This window comes from Thamnophis sirtalis, unplaced genomic scaffold (genome assembly GCF_051295495.1).
Source record: "Thamnophis sirtalis isolate CommonGarterSnake01/CBP01778 unplaced genomic scaffold, rThaSir2_p1.2 scaffold_1, whole genome shotgun sequence".
NCBI classification, from domain to species: domain Eukaryota; kingdom Metazoa; phylum Chordata; class Lepidosauria; order Squamata; family Natricidae; genus Thamnophis; species Thamnophis sirtalis.
In genome coordinates this window covers 107,321,017-107,342,002 of record NW_028261381.1, presented here as the reverse complement: position 1 = coordinate 107,342,002, position 20,986 = coordinate 107,321,017, and the positions used below count along the sequence as shown (strand labels likewise).

At 40.2% G+C, this 20,986-nt stretch overlaps 1 protein-coding gene across 14 annotated transcripts in view; it reads right to left on the bottom strand.

Annotated features, from left to right (window-relative positions):
* GPHN (gephyrin) overlaps window positions 1-20,986 on the bottom strand; it is a 234,873-nt gene that overhangs the window by 150,284 nt on the left and 63,603 nt on the right. For all 14 annotated transcript variants that reach the window (XM_087720983.1, XM_087721001.1, XM_087721009.1 and 11 more), the window contains one exon: window positions 10,275-10,332. In XM_087720983.1, coding sequence (XP_087577109.1) covers window positions 10,275-10,332 — 58 coding nt within the window. Of the gene's footprint in view, window positions 1-10,274; window positions 10,333-20,986 lie in introns of those variants that run through there.

Genomic DNA, 20,986 nt, shown 5'->3' with positions numbered 1-20,986 from the left:
AGAGATTTGAAACAGACATGCAATTCTTTATTAATTCCCATTTATGTTAATGAAGTTTACTCCTAGGTAGGTGTACAAAAGAAGACATCTTATTAAACAGATCTCTTGGAGACACAGACACATAAACACAAATACTGTCTGCAGTGTGAAGTGAAGGAAATATTCCCCTCAATTGCTCTTAAGAGTTAGAACTTAGAATGTTTGCTGGAGTTTGGGAACTGACAAGGGTGTGTGTTTTGTGTTTATGTATGTGGCAACAGAATGGTAGCCAGTAGCCTCCTGAATGGATGCTTGCAAATGCTGCTACTGTATAGCAAGTGAGACAGGAAGATCAATCTCAAGGTAAGAGCAGATGGCTTACACTGTGTTTGAGGTTGTTGGATTTTTGTTTGATTGTTTAATCCATCGTGAGATTTCCACCCCTCTTAGTCCCACTTCAAATCTTTGTGGAATCCGAGGGTTCCATGGAACGAAGTTTGAAAACTGATACTCTATAACTGTGATGGTGAACCTATGGCACGCGTAGCCATTTGTCAGGGCATGTGAGGCATTGCCCTATCAGCTGGTCAGCGCGCATGTGTGCCCTGGCCCGCTGAGTTCAGCTTTTTTTAAAGCCATTTTTCACCCTCCCCAGGCTCCAGAGGCTTTATAGGAGTCTGGGGAGGGCGAAAAGAGCCCCCCGCCCCCCCCAGAGACCCCCCGGAGGCTTCAGGAGCTTCCCTGAAGCCTCTGGAGCGCAAAAAAACCCCCAGCAATATGGGAAACCAGAAGTTGGGAATGGACTTCTGGGTTGCTCGTAGGGTTATTTTTTGCCCTCTGGAGGCTTCACAGAAGCCTCCTGAAGGTCCCTGAAGCCTCTGGAGGGCCTCCAGGGGGGGCATGCAATTTTTCGCCCTCCCCAGGCTCCTATAAGGCCCCTGGAGCCTGGGGAAGGGGAAAATAGCATGCAAAAAATGGGGGGAGCACCTCTCATGCACGCATCCACACTGGGGTGTGTGTCGCACATTGCATTTTGGGTGCAGCATGCCCACGCACGATCCCCCTGCGCTTTCCCTTTTATGGCATGCGAGCCAAAAAAAATTCACCATCGCTGCTCTATAACATGCAGGTGTCAGGCCTGCAGTCATATTCCTTGCTGGATCTTTGGCTGGCCACACTCTCTATTATTTTACTATGCTTTTTCATAGTAGGGAATTGGGAGGGGGGATAGTAAGGATTAGAATGTGTTGTTGTCAAAATAAATAAAATCCTTTCTAGAAGCCCAAGGTCATCTTTTGTTCTCTACACTTCTGAGCCTGACCGGAAGTGGATGGGTGGAACTGCCAACATGGCAGTGGAACATTGGACCATATGATGGACTTGTGGGTGTGGGGCAAGATCATGAACTTTCAACTGGGTGGGAACCCCGGGAAGCTTTCAGATTCAGGTTTCCACAGATGTGCCAACATGTCTCTATTAATAAATTGGAACTTTGAGGAAAGCTCTGCCTTGGATTCTGATTTAATTTTGGATGATATTTGGAACGCTGACAGCATAATTAACAAACAACACAGAATTTCTACCTATTCTGACATTTTGTCTGAAATATCATTTCTCAGTAAACAATATATCACAGTTTCATATAAGAGCCCAGGTACATAGGCAGTTTTATTTTCAATTCCATTTTTGTGACTCCTAGTAACATACGGGGATAAGAGTTTTCATTTTATTGAATTGTCATTTTATTGAATATGATGCAGAATAAAAATAAATGAGCCCTTTTCATAACTTCTTTTCCTAGTCCATCTCTTCTATTTAGACTCTGTGTATGTGAAAATTCAGACTTTTTGTTCAAATATATATAACCTAATGTAAAGTATACATTGCATTAAATTATATTTACTGGCTCAAATCTTATTCACCCAGTTTGGAAATATGCCTTTATAGTACTCTTCATGGTTGATTTCAAATGCACCACTAGAATAATTTGATGTCGCTAGAAAGCCTAACTAATTCATGTTCACCCTGATGTCAGATAATTTATAAGCAAATTAAAAAGTATTCGTTCCAATTTAGATATTTATGAATCTAAAGAAATTGTACTATGCAAATTATACTCTGTGATTTGGAAAACAGTTAAGTGTGTTCTTCAAATCAAGGCCCTAGTATGTGTAAGTTAATTTATCTCTAATCACATGATGCACTGATATAAACTATGTTTCGCAACATGTCAGAAATAGTGTCCCATCACTGGTTACCTAGTTAAATATTTTGCAAATTGCAGAGGGTAGTTTGCAAATAACACTACTCCAGATATTGGCAAAAAGACCCATTGTGGATCTACAAACTACAGCAAACCAGGCTACTTTAAGAAGTTTGCAATTGTTAATTCCTGAATAATTTACTATTGAGAATTACATGAGCAGTTCATGCTTGTAACTCTTCCATTATAAGCTTCTCATTCTATATCTGAATCTATGCTGTATTCTCATTTCATGCTGTTAATTTTCCATTACATTTGGAAACTTCATATAGGTCAAAATTATGTCAATGTTGGGAGAAGAGCAGTATGTGGGAGTTGAATTTCTAAATAGGCATATAGAGAGTCATAGAAGCAAATGTTCAGAAAGAGTTATGTAACAGAGCACCAAAACATTCCTTAAACCTAGAAATGCTGATAGTATTAAGAAAGAGACCAAAGTTGCAGCTTTCCTGACTTACTATGAGGTTAACAGGGAGAGGAAGGAAAGCATAATCAGATGTACAAGTTGTTATTATCGCCATAAAGTGTAGGTCTAATCTTCCTCAGAAGATTTCCTGAGTTCCTGATCTGATCTACTTCAAAGGGCTGACAGGCTAGTATTTGGATCTTTAATCATCAGGAGAAACATATAAGTTTGTTTTGATTCAATTATCATAAAGCATACTCCAATATTCTGAAAACCATTTTAGCACTGCATTTATTAATTTGGTTTGAGAGCCGCCTAACACTAGAACAACTTTGTACAGCTCATTTTTTATTAACATAAGGAGTTATATGTCCAGACAAACAACACCATAAACAAGCAATCAGGTACTACAAGCAATAAAGGCCAAGAAGAACAGTCAGAGTTTTAAGGACTTCTGGAACATTATTAGGGCAGTAGTACATGGAAATCTGGGAAAATATCTGTTCAGAAAACATTGTAATGGAATAATGCCATTCAGATACTATTATTTAATTAAGTGGATCTGGAATATTCCAACCCTGCCAAATCTTATCATGGGAAAGAAACCCTAGGAATTAGATGGTACTTCCAATAATAAAGCTCTATGTCATGACAAGATTTATAGGTGATAAAGAGCAGTCTGAAATATAACTGTCCAAAATAGATTGCAGCTCCCAAACTAATTCTGAATCTGTCTAATGTGCATTAAAATCATTTGTCTAGACAAGTAATAGCATGTTCAGGATGACATAATCCTGAAAAATGCCATATCGTGCATTATCCCATCAAGCCTGAAACAGTATACAACATTTGTACAATCACATTATTGCAATTTGCTGCTAAGCTGGTGCTTGGAGATCTACAGACAAAAAATGCTTTAAAACAAAACAACCTGATAGAAAAGATAAAGTTAATATTTTGGTTTGTCTGAAGTAAATTTAACAATTTAATATTTAAACTGATAAAGTGATAATTTATTCAGACAAAGCTGCTGTTATTAAATCTGCCATATAAGAAATTTATTTATAACAAATAAAGCTATTTAAAATAATACTCTTGTTCTATATAATGTTATGTCCATCATTAAAACTATTTGTGCCAAAAACTCATACCTGAATAATTTCAGATTAGAATGAAAATGGATTATTCTAGATTTATTGTTAATACCAATCTAATGTGAGAATCAAGAAATACAGCCTAGTGATCTATTAGATTCAATAAGTCCTAGGGATGATAGAAAGCCCCAGAAAAAAGAGATATGAACCAAAGTTTTCAGCTAGGATGGTTTCAAAATTTACCAGAAACATTGTAGGACCTGCTATACAGGTGAAACTCGAAAAATTAGAATATCGTGCAAAAGTTCATTTATTTCAGTAATGCAACTTAAATGATGAAAGTAATATATGAGATAAGACTCATTGCATGCAAAGCAAGATAGTTGAAGCTGTGATTTGTCATAATTGTGATAATTATGGCTTACAGCTCATGAAAACCCCAAATCCACAATCTCAGAAAATTAGAATATTACATGCAATCAATAAAACAAGGATTGTACATAGAACAATATCGGACCTCTGAAAAGTATAAGCATGCATATGTACTCAGTACTTGGTTTGGGCCCCTTTTGCAGCAAATACTGCCTCAATGTGGTGTGGCATGGAAGCTATCAGCCTGTGGCACTACTGAGGTGTTATGGAAGAGCAGGATGCTTCAATAGCAGCATTCAGCTCTTCTGCATTGTTCAGTATCACGTCTCTCATCTTTCTCTTGGCAATGCCCCATAGATTCTCTATGGGGTTCAGGTCAGGCGAGTTTGCTGGCCAATCAAGCACAGTAATCCCATGGTCATTGAACCAGGTTTTGGTGCTTTTGGCAGTGTGGGCAGGTGCCAGGTCCTGCTGGAAAATGAAGTCAGCATCCCCATAAAGCTCGTCTGCAGAAGGAAGCATGAAGTGCTCCAAAATCTCCTGGTAGATGGTGCGTTGACCCTGGACTTAATGAAGCACCGTGGACCAACACCAGAAGATGACATGGCTCCCCAAATCAACACAGACTGTGGACACTTCACACTGGACTTCAAGCATCTTGCAATGTGTGCCTCTCCATTCTTCCTCCATACTCTGGGTCCTTGGTTTCCAAATGAGATGCAAAAATTGCTCTCATCAGAAAAGAGGACTTTGGACCACTGAGCAACAGACCAGGTCTGTTTTTCTTTAGCCCAGGTAAGACGCTTCTGACGTTGTTTGTTGTTCAGAAGCGCTTGACAAGAGGAATACGACATTTGAAGCCCATGTCCGTATGGGCATGTATGGTGGCTCTTGATGCACTGACTCCAGCCTCAGTCCACTCCTTGTGAAAGTCCCCAACACTTTTGAATGACCTTTTCCTGACAATCCTCTCCAGGCTGCGGTCATCCCTGCTGCTTGTGCACCTTTTTCTTCCACATTTCTCCCTTCCACATAACTTTCTATTAATGTGCTTTGATACAGCACTTTGGGAACATTCAACTTCTTTTGCAATTACTGTTTGAGGCTTCCCCCCTTACGGGGGGTGTCAATGATGGTTTTCTGAACAACTGTCAGGTCAGCAGTCTTTCCCATAATTGCGATTCCTACTGAACCAGACTGAGAGACCATTTAAAGGCTCAGGAACCCTTTGCAGGTGTTATGGCTTAATTAGCTGATTAGAGTGGGACACTTTGAGCCTAGAATATTGTATCTTTTCACAATATTCTAATTTTCTGAGATTGTGGATTTTGGGATTTCATGAGCTGTAAGCCATTATCAACACAATTATGACAAATCACGGCTTGAACTATCCTGTTTTGCATGTAATGAGTCTATCTCATATATTAGTTTCATCTTTTAAGTTACATTACTGAAATAAATGAACTTTTGCATGATATTCTAAGTTTTCGATTTTCACCTGCATATCATTGGATTCCACTGCGATTGCTTGTTAATACAAATGTATTATTGCTATTAATCTTTTATATCTATTCATTTCTTATGTTCCAAATTATTAGAAACAATAAACCTCTGATGTTAAAGTAAGAATTATTGCTTGTGTTGTTGTCTTTATTTCCTATTGGAATTTTCCTATGACACTAGTGGTTGTGGAATATCACAAGTTACCTGTGGGGCAAAATAGCAAAATATCTGAATGTTCAGTGCTAGATATTAAGATTACTTTGGTTAATTTCTTGATCAATAAGGGAAAAATTTGGGGAGAACTTTTTCTTGCCTTTTGAGATTGCCTCTCGATTTTTTTTTTAGTCCTTTGTGTCATCTAATGTTCAGAAAACAATCAGTCAATATTATGATGGTGTGAGCATAAATCAGCCTTTTCCAAGATAATGCCTTTCAAATGATCTGGACTACAATTCTTAGTTGCAGTCCAATACACCTACAGGATGCCAGCCTTGAGGATTACTGGTTAGATTGTCCTTCTTCCATTTAAACCTACCTAAGTCTTAACACTGGGGGGGGGGGGGAGCCTACTTCGATTTGTCATTAAAATATATCTGACAGAATTTCCTTTTGGCAACACTGATTTTTGATATGATAGTTTAAAACTTGGATAGCAAGATGGACGGCATATACATTTAATAAATATATAAATGAAAACAATTCTTTTTTAAATAATCTGCACATATAATTACAATAAAATAAAAAGAATTATAAAATTTGGGAGCATCAAATCAGCATTTAAAGAAAGTGAGATAAATATATGTATTAAATATTGTATATGTATGTGTCCAAAAAGGGGAAGAACGTTTAACATTCTTCCAATTATCAGGCACAGATACAATCTTCTCATGTTAAAGATGTTGTACAGCTATTTCATAAATAGGCCAGATTCATATGTTAATATGTATACAGTTACATTATCTACAAACTCAGTCACTGTTAATATTTTATTCAATACTTAGAATGTAACTGATACGGAAGTGTAGTCCAAGATGACATAACTTTAAGAAATATATGATACCTTGGACTAAACGTTTTGACAACTCCAAAAATATTACTCTTAAACATGTTGTTGGGATGGATGCCAATAATCTCTGGCAAGACAATATTTTTCTCATAGGAAGCAGTAATTAAACTAGTGTCAGTTTGTAAAAATAACTTTCCTGTATCATAAAAATAGATAGGGAGAAAGCACATTCTGCTAAATATTAATGCAAGTATGTTTCTACAGTCAGAGCAACTAAGATGATAATGCCAAATTGTTAGATATCAGTATGTCTTGAACTTGGCCCCACTTACTTTTACAAGTTTTTATCAGCTTAATTTTGGCTACAGTGCATTACCAAACACTCATTAACAAAATCAGTTAAAATCTAGGGTTGCATTTTATATAGTAAGCCTGTTTTAGCCTTAGTTACTTTTAACTTTAATATTAAATATTATGGCTTAGTTTGTTCTATGAACCAAGCCTGTTCAATTAGCTCGCAATTTGGTTTACTGAGAAAAGCTCTAGAAAATAAATTAAGGCAGTAACCAAATCAAGTATATGGATAAACCTAGCATATCAAATTCAAGATGAGAAGCGTTAATAAAATGCACTACAAGTATCCAACTGCTAATCAATTATTTCCTTTAAATACTGTAGCCTGTTTCCATAGAAACAATACAAAACCCCAAAGTGAAAAATTGGTCTTATATTATTGTTGCTACTGTTATACTTTTCTGCCTGATAAAATTCTCTCAGTAGTTTACAAAGGTGTTTAAACTGTTAATAACAATAACATTAACATCAAAAGCCATATGAAGCAAATATTATTAAAATATAATATGTCAGTGAAATGAAGACGCTTAAAATCAAAAACTAATTACAAAACTGTTTGGAAGCAGCAGGGCAATGGCTTAGGTTAGCACTAAAGAAAGAGAAACAGATGAGCTAATTTTGAAGGGACATTGTTCCATAGGTATGGTCCCACTGTTAGAAAAATATTCTTCCCCGTATCGTATCCACTAATTTCATATATACTCCTTTAATGGAGGTAGCAGGATCTTGTGCACACTTTAAATGTAAATTTTTCCGGATCGTACCCACTCTCATGGCCTTCAGGAAAGCTGTTAAAACCTGGCTATTCCAGCAGGCCTGGGGCTGTTGACCTCATTGTTGAGGTCCAGCCCCGATTGAACGAATGCATGTGTTGTGATTTTAAATCTGTCCTTTTCTAATTTTTTTTTCTTCCTCTTCTTCTTTTTTGTAAGCTGCCCGGAGTCCTTCGGGATTTGGCGGCATATAAATTTTAATAATAAATAATAATTAAATAATAAATAGATGTTGTGGCCCAACAGCGGCCGGCTGAGCTGTTGGTGGAATCTGACAGCGATGAACACTATGGGACTGCCCTGGAGGCTGAGGAAGACTTTGGGGGGTGTTTGGAGTCAGAGCAGGGACTAGAGAGGCCTGTTGGCTACCAGGTGGTGTCTGAGTCAGGGAGCAGTGAGGAAGAACAGAGGGAGGGTTTCCCTGATGTACGTATGTGTAGGGCTGCAAGGAGGAGGGAGCAGCTTTGGAAAAAGGGTCACAGAAGGAAATAGGAACAGGTGGCTACTGATTAGCCCCTCCCGGAGAGCTTATAGGTGGGGCGACAGGAGGGGAATTTTGCAGGAAACAACAATTTACTGATCCAGCCAAAGAGAAAGATTGGAAGAATTTCGTGAGTTCAAGCCTTGTTTCATAGAGAGCTTTCTGGGCTCCCAGCCAAGGGGTTGCTTATCTCCCTCCTTAGTTGTGGCAGACAGACAAGTCTGTGTCCATATATATTGTAGAGGCTTGGGACAGAACAAAAGGCAACATAATTTGATTAATAAGAATGTTTCCTAATTTCACAAATGTATATTTGGAAAATTTCTTAGAACTAAGTTTTCTATTCATAAGCATTTGTATGGATCTCTTTTTTTAAAAAAGCATTTTGATTAGATTATAGAACAAGATACAAAAAATACGAAAGCAAATAATAGGACATAATGGGGAGAAAAAAGGGGAAAGAAAAATGAGGAGGGTGAGAAGGAAGAAAGTGTTGACTTCCGGCTCTCTCTGTTGCAGTGTATTTGTATGGATCTCTTCAGCAACATGTACAGTATGCTATAAAATTCTATACATAGTTTACATTATATGTTATATTAGATTACTACTATTATATTAACACTGTTTTACTTGCATTAGCACTGTTACACTAGCATTGATGATGTTACCTAGTTTGGGTAATGAAACATCTGCAAGTAAACAACCAAGCTCAGAGAGCACCAAGGACCCCTCATTTCAACCCTGACCTACAAATATTTTCCTTTATTGGTAATTTATGTTACCTTTGAAGCAAATACATACTTATTTTGACTGATGTGTAATAGTGTGGACTTTATGGTGAAGACTAGTATTAAATATTTAATTTCAGAGAAAAGAAATTAATGCAAACTATATTACCTAAACTTAACTTTTAAGTTAGCTTACATTTGTTAGCTTACATTTGTGCTATTTAATTGAGTAAAAGGCACAATCCATGTAACTGTTTAAATGTACATCAATCTTATACTGGTATTCCAATTACAGGTAGTCCTTGACCTACAACTACAATTGAATCCCAAATTTGTTGCTAAGTGAGACAGTTGTTAAGTAAATTTTCCCGTTTTATGACTTTTCTTGCCAAGGTTGTTAATTGAATTACTGTAGTTGTTAAGTTAGTAACCCGTTGTTAAGTGAATCTGGCTTCCCCCTTTGCTTGTCAGAAGATTGCAAAAGGTGTTCACATGATCCAGGGACACTGCAACCATTATAAATATGAACCAGTTGCCAAGGATCCATATTTTGACTACATGACCATGGGGATCAGAGGTGGGTTGCTGAGGATACGGCCCGGTACAGTCGTACTGGTAGTTGCCTGGAACAGCTGAGAGTGTAACAGTATGGTGGCTCTTTTGGCCTACCTGCCCACCCACGCTCTATACCTGTTTTAATGGCAAATGACAAAGTGCGCATGAGCACACAGCGTATGTTGCCTGCGTGAGCCCAACAATCAGCTGGTTGTCGCAGGGGCGGTGGATTGCGCACGAGCACACAGCGCAAGTCAGGCGTGTACGCAAACAGAATGTGCGAGTGCGTGATCACTACTGGTAGTGACAGTAAGATCAACCCATGGGGATGCTGCAATGGTCATAAGTGGGGAAAATGATCATAAGTCACTTTTTTTCAGTGATGTTGTAACTTCAAACAGTCATTAAATGAACTGTTTTAAGTCAAGGACAATCTGGAGGAGGAGGAGTATAAATTGTTTAAATAAGTTGTTCAATTCATTAATTGATATTTTAATCTAATTTTGCAGAAATATAGGTAAAATAAAGAATATTAACTCTTATACCCCAATATTATACTAATTGTTGAAAAAGCAATTTCACTAATGCAAGAATCATTGTGATTTCATTAAAAACGTCTTTAACAGTGTGGAAGTAAAATACATTCAAATACTAAAACATTTACTAGATAAATTAAGAATAGTGATATTATGTTCATAATTATATATTAAGATTTACTAATATATTAAAGAGTTGAGCAGTAGCATAATTAACACTATACCTTGATTTCTTCTATCTCATCTGGTACTATCTTGTATGCAGATACAGTTCCACCTAATCTGAAATTTGGAGAAGAAAATATTCTCAAAACCAGTAGTACATATGAAGAAATAAATATGTTAATATTAACAACAAAAACAATCTTTGTGATTAACATCTAGGATGAAACTTGCCTGGCCAAGGAATTATGCATAGCAGCAAGAGCATACAACATCTTGAAGAAAATAAGCGAGGCTTATATGTTACCAGATGTAGTGGTGTTTTTTCACAGAAAAGTTTAATGAGGATCTTACTACAATTAGGTTTGAAAAGTTGAATATATATTTGCTGAATTGCTTATTTGCATATTACAAATGTTTCTTTACCATTTTCTTTTTAACATGTGCAAGCAGCAGATGTTAATAAATAGTACAAGCAGCTTGAGTATTATTTAAGTCTTATGTGTGAAAATACATTGTTTGCCATTCCACTCTAACAATATCAAAAAAATGGATGCTCAACTGTAACCTATTAATAGTACTAATAATACTTGAGTAGAATTCAAATACCACTGAATGTCTTGAATGTCATGCCTTCTATTAAGAGGTCGTCCATATTTACTCAATAGAAGATTCATATTCAGATTGTTATCTTCTGTACCTTCTTGGTCAAAATTAAAGTGACCAGATTTTAACATTGGTAAAGTAGGACACCATTGAGCGCGGGGGGGGGGTGTTCTTGATTAAAAATTTGGGCAAAAACCAAAAGCCTCTTTCTTGACAGCACTTTCAAGAAAGAGGCTTTTGGCCGCTCTGGCGGTATGTCTGACACACACATACACACACACACACACCAAAGAATCCCAGACAGAGAAACAAGCAGCTTCCCCTCCGTGGGCTTTGTTCTTAACCGACAGCGGGCAAAGGGAATAGAGAGAGGCGGCGACAAGACTGTCTTTTGCGGGGAGAGCAGGAGCTTCGCCAACCGTGGAAAGGTGCCCCGGGGCTGGGATCCAAGGCGCGCTTAACAAGGCAAGGAACTTGTGCGGACCCGCCAGGGCATGGGAACTGAGGAAAAGAATGGAGGGGAGGGGAGCGTGCGGAGAAGAAGAAGCATGCCGAGCTGTCATCGGGGCTGCTGAAGCTTGCGAGGGAGATCTTGAAGCGGAGGATCCCAAGGTTGCGGATGCGAGGCTTTGAACTGGTGATTCTGGGATTAGCAGCCACGAGGGATTGGTGAGGATGACCGGCGCTATTTTCCTCAGCCCCGAACTGGTTTTGATTCCCAGCATGCCTCTTGATCGGCTGAAGAGAATGTGATCCAAAAAGGAAAGGAAAGTGTCTGAATTAGGACAGGCAAAGACGAGAATTCCCGCTTGAAGGAAACCCGGTGGGTTTAAATTGAAGTTGGCCTGTTCTTCGTGGCAGCTGCCCTCAATTAGGGATCCCATCTAATTCAAGAGATCTTAATCCATTAATTGGCCATTTTTCTGGGATAATTGATCCCTGGGCCCCAACAACTTTGTCAAGCGCTGTCAAGAAAGAGGCTTTTGGCCGCTCCGGCGGTATGTCCGCCATTAAAATGGCCAATTAATGGATTAAGATCTCTTGAATTAGATGGGATCCCTAATTGAGGGCAGCTGTCCTAATTCAGACACTTTCCTTTCTTTTTTGGATCACATTCTCTTCAGCCGATCAAGAGGCGTGTTGGGAATCAAACCCAGTTGGGGGCTGAGGAAAAAAGCGCCGGTCATCCTCGCCAATCCCTTGTGGCTGCTGATCGCAGAATCACCAGATCAAAGCCCCGCATCTGCAGCCCTGGGATCCTCCGCTTCAAGATCTCCCTCGCAAGCTTCAGCAGCTCTGATGACAGCTCGGCACACTTCTTCTTCTCCGCACGCCCCCCTCCCCTCCATTCTTTTCCTCAGTTCCCATGCCCTGGCGGGTCCACACAAGTTCCTCGCCTAGTTAAGCATGCCTTGGATCCCAGCCCCGGGGCTCAACATCCTAACCCAGAAAAAAACATTATCACTTTTTGTCTTGCCCCGGTTAGGATTTCTTAAGCAAATGCACTGCGCTTTCAACATGAAGCCAAAATCGGGACTTTTTTAAAATGCCACGGGACGCGAGACAAATTGTGAAAAATCGGGACTGTCCCACCAAAAGCGGGACGTCTGGTCACCTTAGTCAAAATCTACAACTATTCTATGAATCTTGAAGACTTAAAGGATAACTTTCCTAAAATTTCTCCTTGCCACAGATACAGAGCAACATGAGACTTTTGAAGTACTTACGGATCGTTTAAGAGTTATAGCCAGCATCATATATACTGAAAAAGTTACAAGATCTGTTCTAGTATGTCACATTAAAATGATAAAGAGACTTGTTTTTCAGAATACTATGCAATAGCTCCAAAATACTATTAACCCATTGTTTATAACTTCTAGTAAGCCTATGCTAGTCTTACCTGGTCATACTCTCTATATGCCTATGTACTTTGCACCTGGAGTGCTATTGCTTCATCCAGTTCACATGGCAACCATCTCTAGTTCTAAGAAACACTTTGTGTTCTCCGAATCAATTCTTGTTAAGTCTTCTTAGTGGTCTTATTCTTGCAATTTTCCATATGCTGAGCAACTTGAAATCTTCCAAATCAAATCCTTGTTCTTTACTACTTATTTTGAGTGAGTCACACATAATCTAAGTTAATACATTTCTTCATATCTTCACTTAAATACATAGCCAAGGCACACCTACCCCTCTTAAATATATATGATAAATACATAAAATAAATGTATGGTTTAATGGGCTTTGGAGTCTGCTGAATAAGGATATGCCATTGATAATGATGGTAGAAGAGAGTCAAAGGCTGGATAGACTGGGGTAGTTCTGTCAATGGGATAAGTAGGGAAAAGGAATGAAATGAAAATGAAAGTGACAGACTGAGGGAAAGAGAGAAAATGCCTTTAGCAAAATGGGATTGTCATTCCATTGTAAGAAATTTGTTCAAGGATTGTGCTTTGCTTTGTAATCCTTTTCTTGCTAAGTAAATCTTTTTTTGGCCTCAAGTGATTGTCTCCTGCATGTTTATGTGATTATTTATTAGATTTTTATTACATTTTATTTCTAGTCAACTCAAAGCAGCATGCATAATCTAATGCTTCTGCCTTCTATTTTCCTCACCACATGGGAGATGATTTGGGTTGGATTGTGAGAGAATGACTGGCTCAAAATCATCATGGTTTTTATATTCAAAGGAGGACCACAATTCATGGTTTACCTGGTTCTAGCCCAGTTCCTTCTTACTACACCATACTGGCTCTCAAATGTTGCACTTAAGAGTTGTTCATTTTTCATATTTTACTGATTAACTGTGCACAATGCTATGGATGTTAATACTGAGTTTGAAAATAGTTACACAGACTACCTGGTGGCAGGCACCAGAGGACCAGTTTCATCCATTTTGGAAATGTCAGGTAGTCAGATGTTATTCTATGAGATTCAAACAGTTTATCATGAATTCAACTCAAGAAACTAGTTTAGATGGCCATACACAGTGTGTTGGTAGATTGATTTATTTGATTTACAGAACTGCCCATCTCACAGCAGTGACTCTGGGTCATGTACAAAGATTTAAACCTCCAGAACAATATAACATCTTATAAAAGTAACCTTCCAACCAAAAAAGTCACATGACCCTGTTTGATGATAGGACCTGCAGCATGCCTTCACTGCTGGACCTGTTGGGGTGGGCAAAAACAATGAGTGGCAGGCAAGCTGTCCTGCCAATAGGCTGATCCTTTGCCATGTGGACCACTTTAGGTGGTGTGTAGTATCTTCAATTAGATCTAGAAGCCAGGGTACCAAAGGCCACTTGGAGACCAAGGAGGGCTGGGACTGATACCTTAACCTCATTTTAAGCCTGCCAATGGGAATACTTAAGAAAGTCTCTTTATCAATGCTCAATCAAGCTAAACCCTTTGTCCTCCTCTAACAGCATTCTAGGCATTTCTTATTCTGTTTCATCATCGGACTTCCTCTGGGGTAATTCACCACAAGCAGGATCCAGTCCAAGGACAAAAATCACCCTCTTATTTCTAAATAGTTACTTTAACACTTTAATACAAATAATAAATATATGAATATTTGATTGATCTTTATATAGAAGTAATATACATGAATAATTATTATTATAGGAATTCCAGTAAACCAAATAAATACCCAGATAGTAAAATGGGTTTTATGGGCTTTTCTGGACAGAAGAGACAGCTAGAGGAGAAAGAAAACACAGACAAACTTCTTGATAAAATGGATACTATGTTGTTACAGAACAAGATCATGCTGCAATGAATAATTCTGTGATTGGTCTGAAGGGAAATTTAACGTGACAAACAATTATATGAAAAAAGATATGGACATACAAATAGAATTGATAATAATTTATTCCCTAAAGGAGATGTACAACCATTGAACCGGGAAATGGATTTGGATCATTTTTTTCTTACTGGGTATATAAAAGAATTTTGTTAAGGTCTTTAAGGATTTCACTGGAAGGATAAAACATAATGACAAAACAAATCTGCTAAAGTTCTAAAAGATTTGTGGCTACAAAAACACATGAACATTTTATTTATTTAACATTTAAGTGTACATACTATCATTTTTAGAAAAGATATTATCTAGCGACTATCCAGTTTACATAATTGAAAAGCCTTAGCGCTGTTTAAACCATCATATATGTTGTATTTGTGCAACAAACTGAGCCACTAATTCATTTTGAAAACCTTACTAAATGAGTCACCTCAATTCAGTGTTAACAGTCTAAAAATAATTTCATCCAGCTTTACTGTTGTCATTTATACTAGTCCTCCGATATCACTTCAATTAAATAAATCTTCCCTTGTTCATATTATTTAAAGACTTTTTACTAAGCCAAAAAATGAAAAGAGTTTTCCTCCTAAAGCATAAATCTGGGATGGCGAACCTCTGGCACATGTGCCAAAGGTGGCATGCAGAGCCATTTGTCAGGGCACGCGAGGCATTGCCCTGTCAGCTGCCCAGCACGCATGTGCGCACTGGGCAGCTGAGTTCAGCCTTCTTTAAAGCCATTTTTCGCCTTCCCCAGGCTCCAGAGGCTTTATAGGAGCATGGGGAGGGCGAAAAAAGCCTCCCCTGCCCCCGCGGCCCTCCGGAGGCTTCAGGAGCTTCCCCGAAGACTCCGGAGCGCAAAAAACCAGCCCTATGGGCAATGTTCCCTCTAAGGTATGCGGTTGCGCAGCCGTGCACATGGCAAGAAAACACCGTGCAGCAGTTTCCAACTGCTGCGCAGTGATTTTTAATGTCACAGGCTCTGGAAGCTGAGGGGCCTCAGATTTTCTGTCCTGGTTGGGTTAGCACAGGCGCGGGGGGTATGGCAGCAGGAGCTTACGTGGCCCAGCCGGTCTCCTAGGACCTCCTAGGTGCCGGTTGCGCCACTCAAACTACCATCAGTTGCCCCGTGTTCAGCAAAGCAAGCGCGGGGAAGTTCTTTGCAGTCAGCTAGAACTGGCCGTCCGCAAAGGACCTCTCCGAACTTGTTTTGATGAGCACGGGGCGACTGACGGTAGTTTGTGCTGGTTGCGCCCGTTCAAACTACCATCAGTCATCCCGTGTTCAGCAAAGCAAGCCCGGGGAGGTCCTTTGTGGGTGGCCAGTCCTAGCCGCTTGCGCCCGGTGCTGCGGCTGAAGTGAAGCACCAAAGTCCCCGCTGCCACCGGAATAGCTGCTGCCGACTCCTCCTTCTCCAACAGCACTCCCGGATTTGGCACCCGGCACTGCGGCTGAAGTAAAGCCGCCAAAGCTCCCACCAGTGCCCCGCCCATGGCAACAGAGCCTCCCTCTCCGCTCGGAGCACCTGAGCTGGGTGCTGCATTACCCCTGCCCCCTCCTCCTCTGCTGTGCTTTTGAGGAGCCATGATGCTTTTTTTACCTGCGGTGCGGGAGCTGGACGGCAGGTGCGGACCGACCGTGGGAGCGGAAAAGGGCGCCGGAGCACTGTCAAAGATGAGGTGGCGAGGAGGAACCCGATGGCGGCACCACCGTGGGAGCCAGTAGGAAGGCGGTGGAGGGGGTGGGAGCAGGAAAAAAAGGCCTCATGGCTTCTCAAAAGCACAGCGGAGCAGGAGGCTGCGGCAGGGGTAACATGGTGCCCAGCTCAGGTACTCCGAGCAGAGGGGCGCCAGCGGAAGCTTTGGCGGGTTCACCTCAGCCACAGCGCCGGGGACAAATGCGGTGGTGCTGTTGGAGGAGGAGGAGGCAGCAGCAGTTATTCTGGTGGTGGCGGGGGCTTGGCAGCATCTTCAGTGGCGGCCCTGCCCCTGGTGAAAAAACCGAAGATGGAGCAGATCCAGGCTGATGATGTCGCCGCAGCTGCCAGGTCCGCATGGAGGTAGCCAGAGGGGCGCCGAGGTGAAAGAGCAACATGACAGGAGGAGGAATTCTGGGAGTTGACGTCCACAAATCTTAAAGCTGTCAGCTTTGAACACCCCTGGATTTTTTTTCTAAAGGGTTAGGGGTGCAAGGACAGCTTTAAGACTTGCAAATTTCAATGCCAGAGTTCCTGAGCCAACATGACTGGAGGAGGAATTCTGGGAGTTGAAGTCCACAAGTCTTAAAGCTGTCAGGTTTGAACATCCCTGGGTTTTGTTTTTTTCTAAAGAGTTAGGAGTGCAAGGATCTTGTAACTTGACAGCTTTAAGACTTGCATGCTTCAAATGCCAGAGTTTCTGAGCCAACAGTTTGGTTGCTAAGCAGGAGCATTGTTAAGTGATATTGATATTATATAACACTTTTAATTAAGCGGGTACCTTTAATAAACATAACTTTGAGTTTCAAATAATACTGATTTCGTTGTTGTCTTAGGTGATATCTGTGAAAAAAATTCAGGTGCTCAGGCATGAAAATGTGCCGCTCAAACACTATACTTTTCTGCTCACACTGAAAAAAATTAGAGGGAACATTGCCTATGGGCAAACAGGAAGTTTGGGAACAGACTTCCAGTTTGCTCGTAGGGTCGGTTTAAGCCCTACGGAGGCTTGAGGGACCTTCAGGAGGCTTCCCTGAAACCTCTGGAGGGCTTAAACCGACCCGAAATGGGGGAGGTTGCACCTCTCATGTGCACATGCACACTGGGGGGGTTGTGTGTTGCATTATGGGTCCGGCATGCCCACTCACGACTCCCCCTGTGCTCTCCCCCTTATGGCATGCAAGCCATAAAAGGTTCGCCATTGCTGGCATAAATAGACAAAGCACTGCTTTGGATTTGAGAGTGCCTACAATCTGTTTGCAACTCCTAAAATCAACTGTATCTATTTTCCTGAACAAAGACAAGTTTAATTCAAAGATCAAGTTTAATTCAAGGACTTTTAGATACAGGTTTTGGATGTAAGTTTGTGTGTATGTGTACCTAATCATTCTGAATCACCTTTAGCCTAAGAATTCAAAGAACTGCACAGCTCTAATGCATATAAATCTTATTTTTCCCAGATGTATCTTATATATGGCACAATCTCTTGTCTATCGTATTTAAAGAAAATTAATTTTTGAAAAGTTGGATTAACTCAGAACATTGCAACAATTAACTTAACTCAAACAATTCAACTTTATGGAAGATTAGGTGGAGGGTTAAGTAACCCAAACAGCAATTATTTCATCAGTACAGTACACTATGCTCAGCTAACAACCATAACAAAAGCTATCTTTGATGTAAAGAACCAGGGAATTAGTGTAGAAAATTATTAAAAGGGCAGTGGGAATTACTAAAGGACTTCATGATGGCTTTTGCAATCAAATTTAGTAATCTCTAATTGCTTCATGGTCTGATTGAGGACACAGAACTGCCACTGACCTAAATATGAAGATACATCTTATCACAGGAAATGGAAAAAAAATATTTTCAAGGAAAAAAGATATAAATGCTGACAACCATGACTGTCTTAACCATTAGTGAACTGTGTTTATACCTGAAACAGCCATTTGGGAGCTTTCATAATCAGCAGAATTGACAGAAAAATGTACAGGAGAGACTCCATCTATGACTGATACAGACATACGGTTTCTAGCAAAGTCCTGCCTACGCTCATCCTGGAACATAAACTTTTGTACAGGGCGGGGCATAACCTTTTCCTAGGGGGTCACAGCAAGATCGACAGCAGTTTACAACTTCCACGACACCTCATTTTAAAGCCCATAAAAAACTGAATTGAATGAGCTATTAAATGTTAAATTTGTTTCGGTTGAAACTTTGAGAATGAATTTGGAAACTGTGTTGAAAAATCTGGAAAATCGAACGGAACTGTTTGAAGATTTGTTGTGTTCTTATCCACCTCGTTTGAATGCTGTTCGAAGGGCTAATGGTGGTCATACTGACTATTAAATCGTGTCAATAAACTCAGTTTTTGATGGGCTTTCGAATGGTGTATGAATTATTTGTGTTGTTATTACAAGTGTTGCTGTGACCCCCTAGGAAAAGGTTATGCCCCGCCCTGTACTTCAAATATGATTTCGTTTACAGATAGTCCTTGATTTACAACAATATTGGAACCTGGAATTTCAATTGTAATTTGATGGTCATAAGTTGAAGCACCCACATAACCAGATCTGATTTTACAACATTTTTTGCAGTGGTCTTTAAGCATATGCTGCTTTTATTAAGTGAACACTGTGATCATTAAGCAAATTAATGAGTAAAAAGGCTGCAAACAACCAAAAAAGCCATAAAGATGAGCTGGTTGCTAGCCACCCAAAATGTGGTTGTGTGACTGCAGTGTATGTGCAACCCTGGGAAGTCTGGACCTGGGTCATATGAAGATTTGGAGAGGGTCCACTGTAACTTTGATGGTCACTAAGCAAATAGTCATTAAGTGACAACCACCAGTAATGAACTTGCTGGAATATTGGTAATTATAGGAGGCCAACCTGCAACCAAAAGTAAGCCAGATTGGAAACAAAATGCACCACTGTCTTTGAATTCTTCAATCCCAGAGGATGCTAAGGATAGTTTTGGTGTGAGTTTATTCAAAAATATGTCTTACACATAGATAGTCCTTTGGAGTCAAAGAAGATGCAATATTGTGCAGTTCATTTGTGGACACAGGGGTGGCTCTGCAGTCCCAGTCTGGAATCACAGACTCTAGCACAATGGGGGTATTAGAAATCCATTGTTATAATAAATATGGGTCTTATTCTGTGATGCCACTCCCAATTTTCTATCAGTTTTTGGCAGTGCCTATCTTCAAAGCCAGTGAAGGCTCTGTAGCACAAGGTTGACCAGTTGGTTCTGTCATCAATCACAGCTTCTAATTCTCACAGTGACAGAGGATTTCCTTCAGTCTTTGTAGCACTTGCATGGATTACCAGGAAGTTACTTCCCAGTCTCCAGAACAGAGCAGGCAAAGACATATACATTATACATTATACATTATACATATACATATTGTCCCACCCACTGCATTAGGGCTCTGATTATTAGGGACACAATGCTGGTAGACTTCATACAATCCAAGATCTCCAGATTGGAGACATGGTGTTGCTAATGAATACCAAGCATAGAACAGAGAGTGTGCATGTGAAATTTCTCCAGTTGTTCGATGCATTGTTGATGCAGAGCCCAGGATTCACAATCGCAGCTCTGTAGATTTTCAGCTTTGTGTAGATATAGATTAGAAGTGTCAAACTTGCGGCCCACAGGCCAGATGCATCACATGCAGGCCACACCCACCCCAGCTCCGGGAAGGGAAACAATGTTGTGAAACATCACGTGATGGCAACATGACACTGCGAGGGAAACACCCGTGATACAGCTGTTAGGTTGATTGAGAATTTAAAACACAATTGCCCCAAAATGATTCCCTTGCCTCAAAATGATGCTTCCCAAGTATTTAAAGTTGTTTGCATTTGTCAGCTGGGTGTTGTCAATAGTGATTTTTTTATTTTACCGGGGTGATACTGAGCATGGGCTGGTAAAGTACTTCAGTTTTGTTCAGGGTGCTAGTCTGGTCAAAGAGCATAGTAGTATCTGAGAATCGATATAACTGTAGATCACTATCTTTGCACACAGAAGTTTTTGTGCCAGCTGCACTTTCCAAATACCCTCCAAGAATAGTCCCATTGTAGAGCGCATTTCAGTAATCCAACCAAGAGATGACTAGGGAGTGAATGGCCATGCACAGGGCCTCAGGATCCATATAAGGATGCAACTGATGCACAATGCAGTTGCATAAAGGCCCTCCTAGTGACAACTGCCACCTGCTCTTTGAACAGAAGTCATGTGTCCAGAGCCATTAGGCAACACTCTGCAGATGCAATAAGATTGGAAAAATAATAATGGTTCAGTTGGATTCATTCTTAGCTTTTCTCACATGGTGCTCTAGCCATCTTTGGAGCATTTTCAGTGCTCAATGGAACTATTCTTGAAGGGTATTTGGAAGCCGCAGTTGGTGCAGAATGCAGTAGCAGGCATAATCCTGGGAGCTCCTTGGGCTGCACGTGTAACGTTCTTACTGCCCAGGGTGCATTGGTTACCAGTTTACTTCTGGATCCAATTCAAGTATTGGTTTTTACCTTAAAATCCTACATGGCATGGGACCTCAGACAACCCCCCGCCCCGCACTCTTGCTAGTGGAAAAGGCCTGCTAGGAAGCCCATCTGTTAATTAAAGCAGGCGGGGTGAAGAAGAACGTTTTCTGCTATAGCCTGA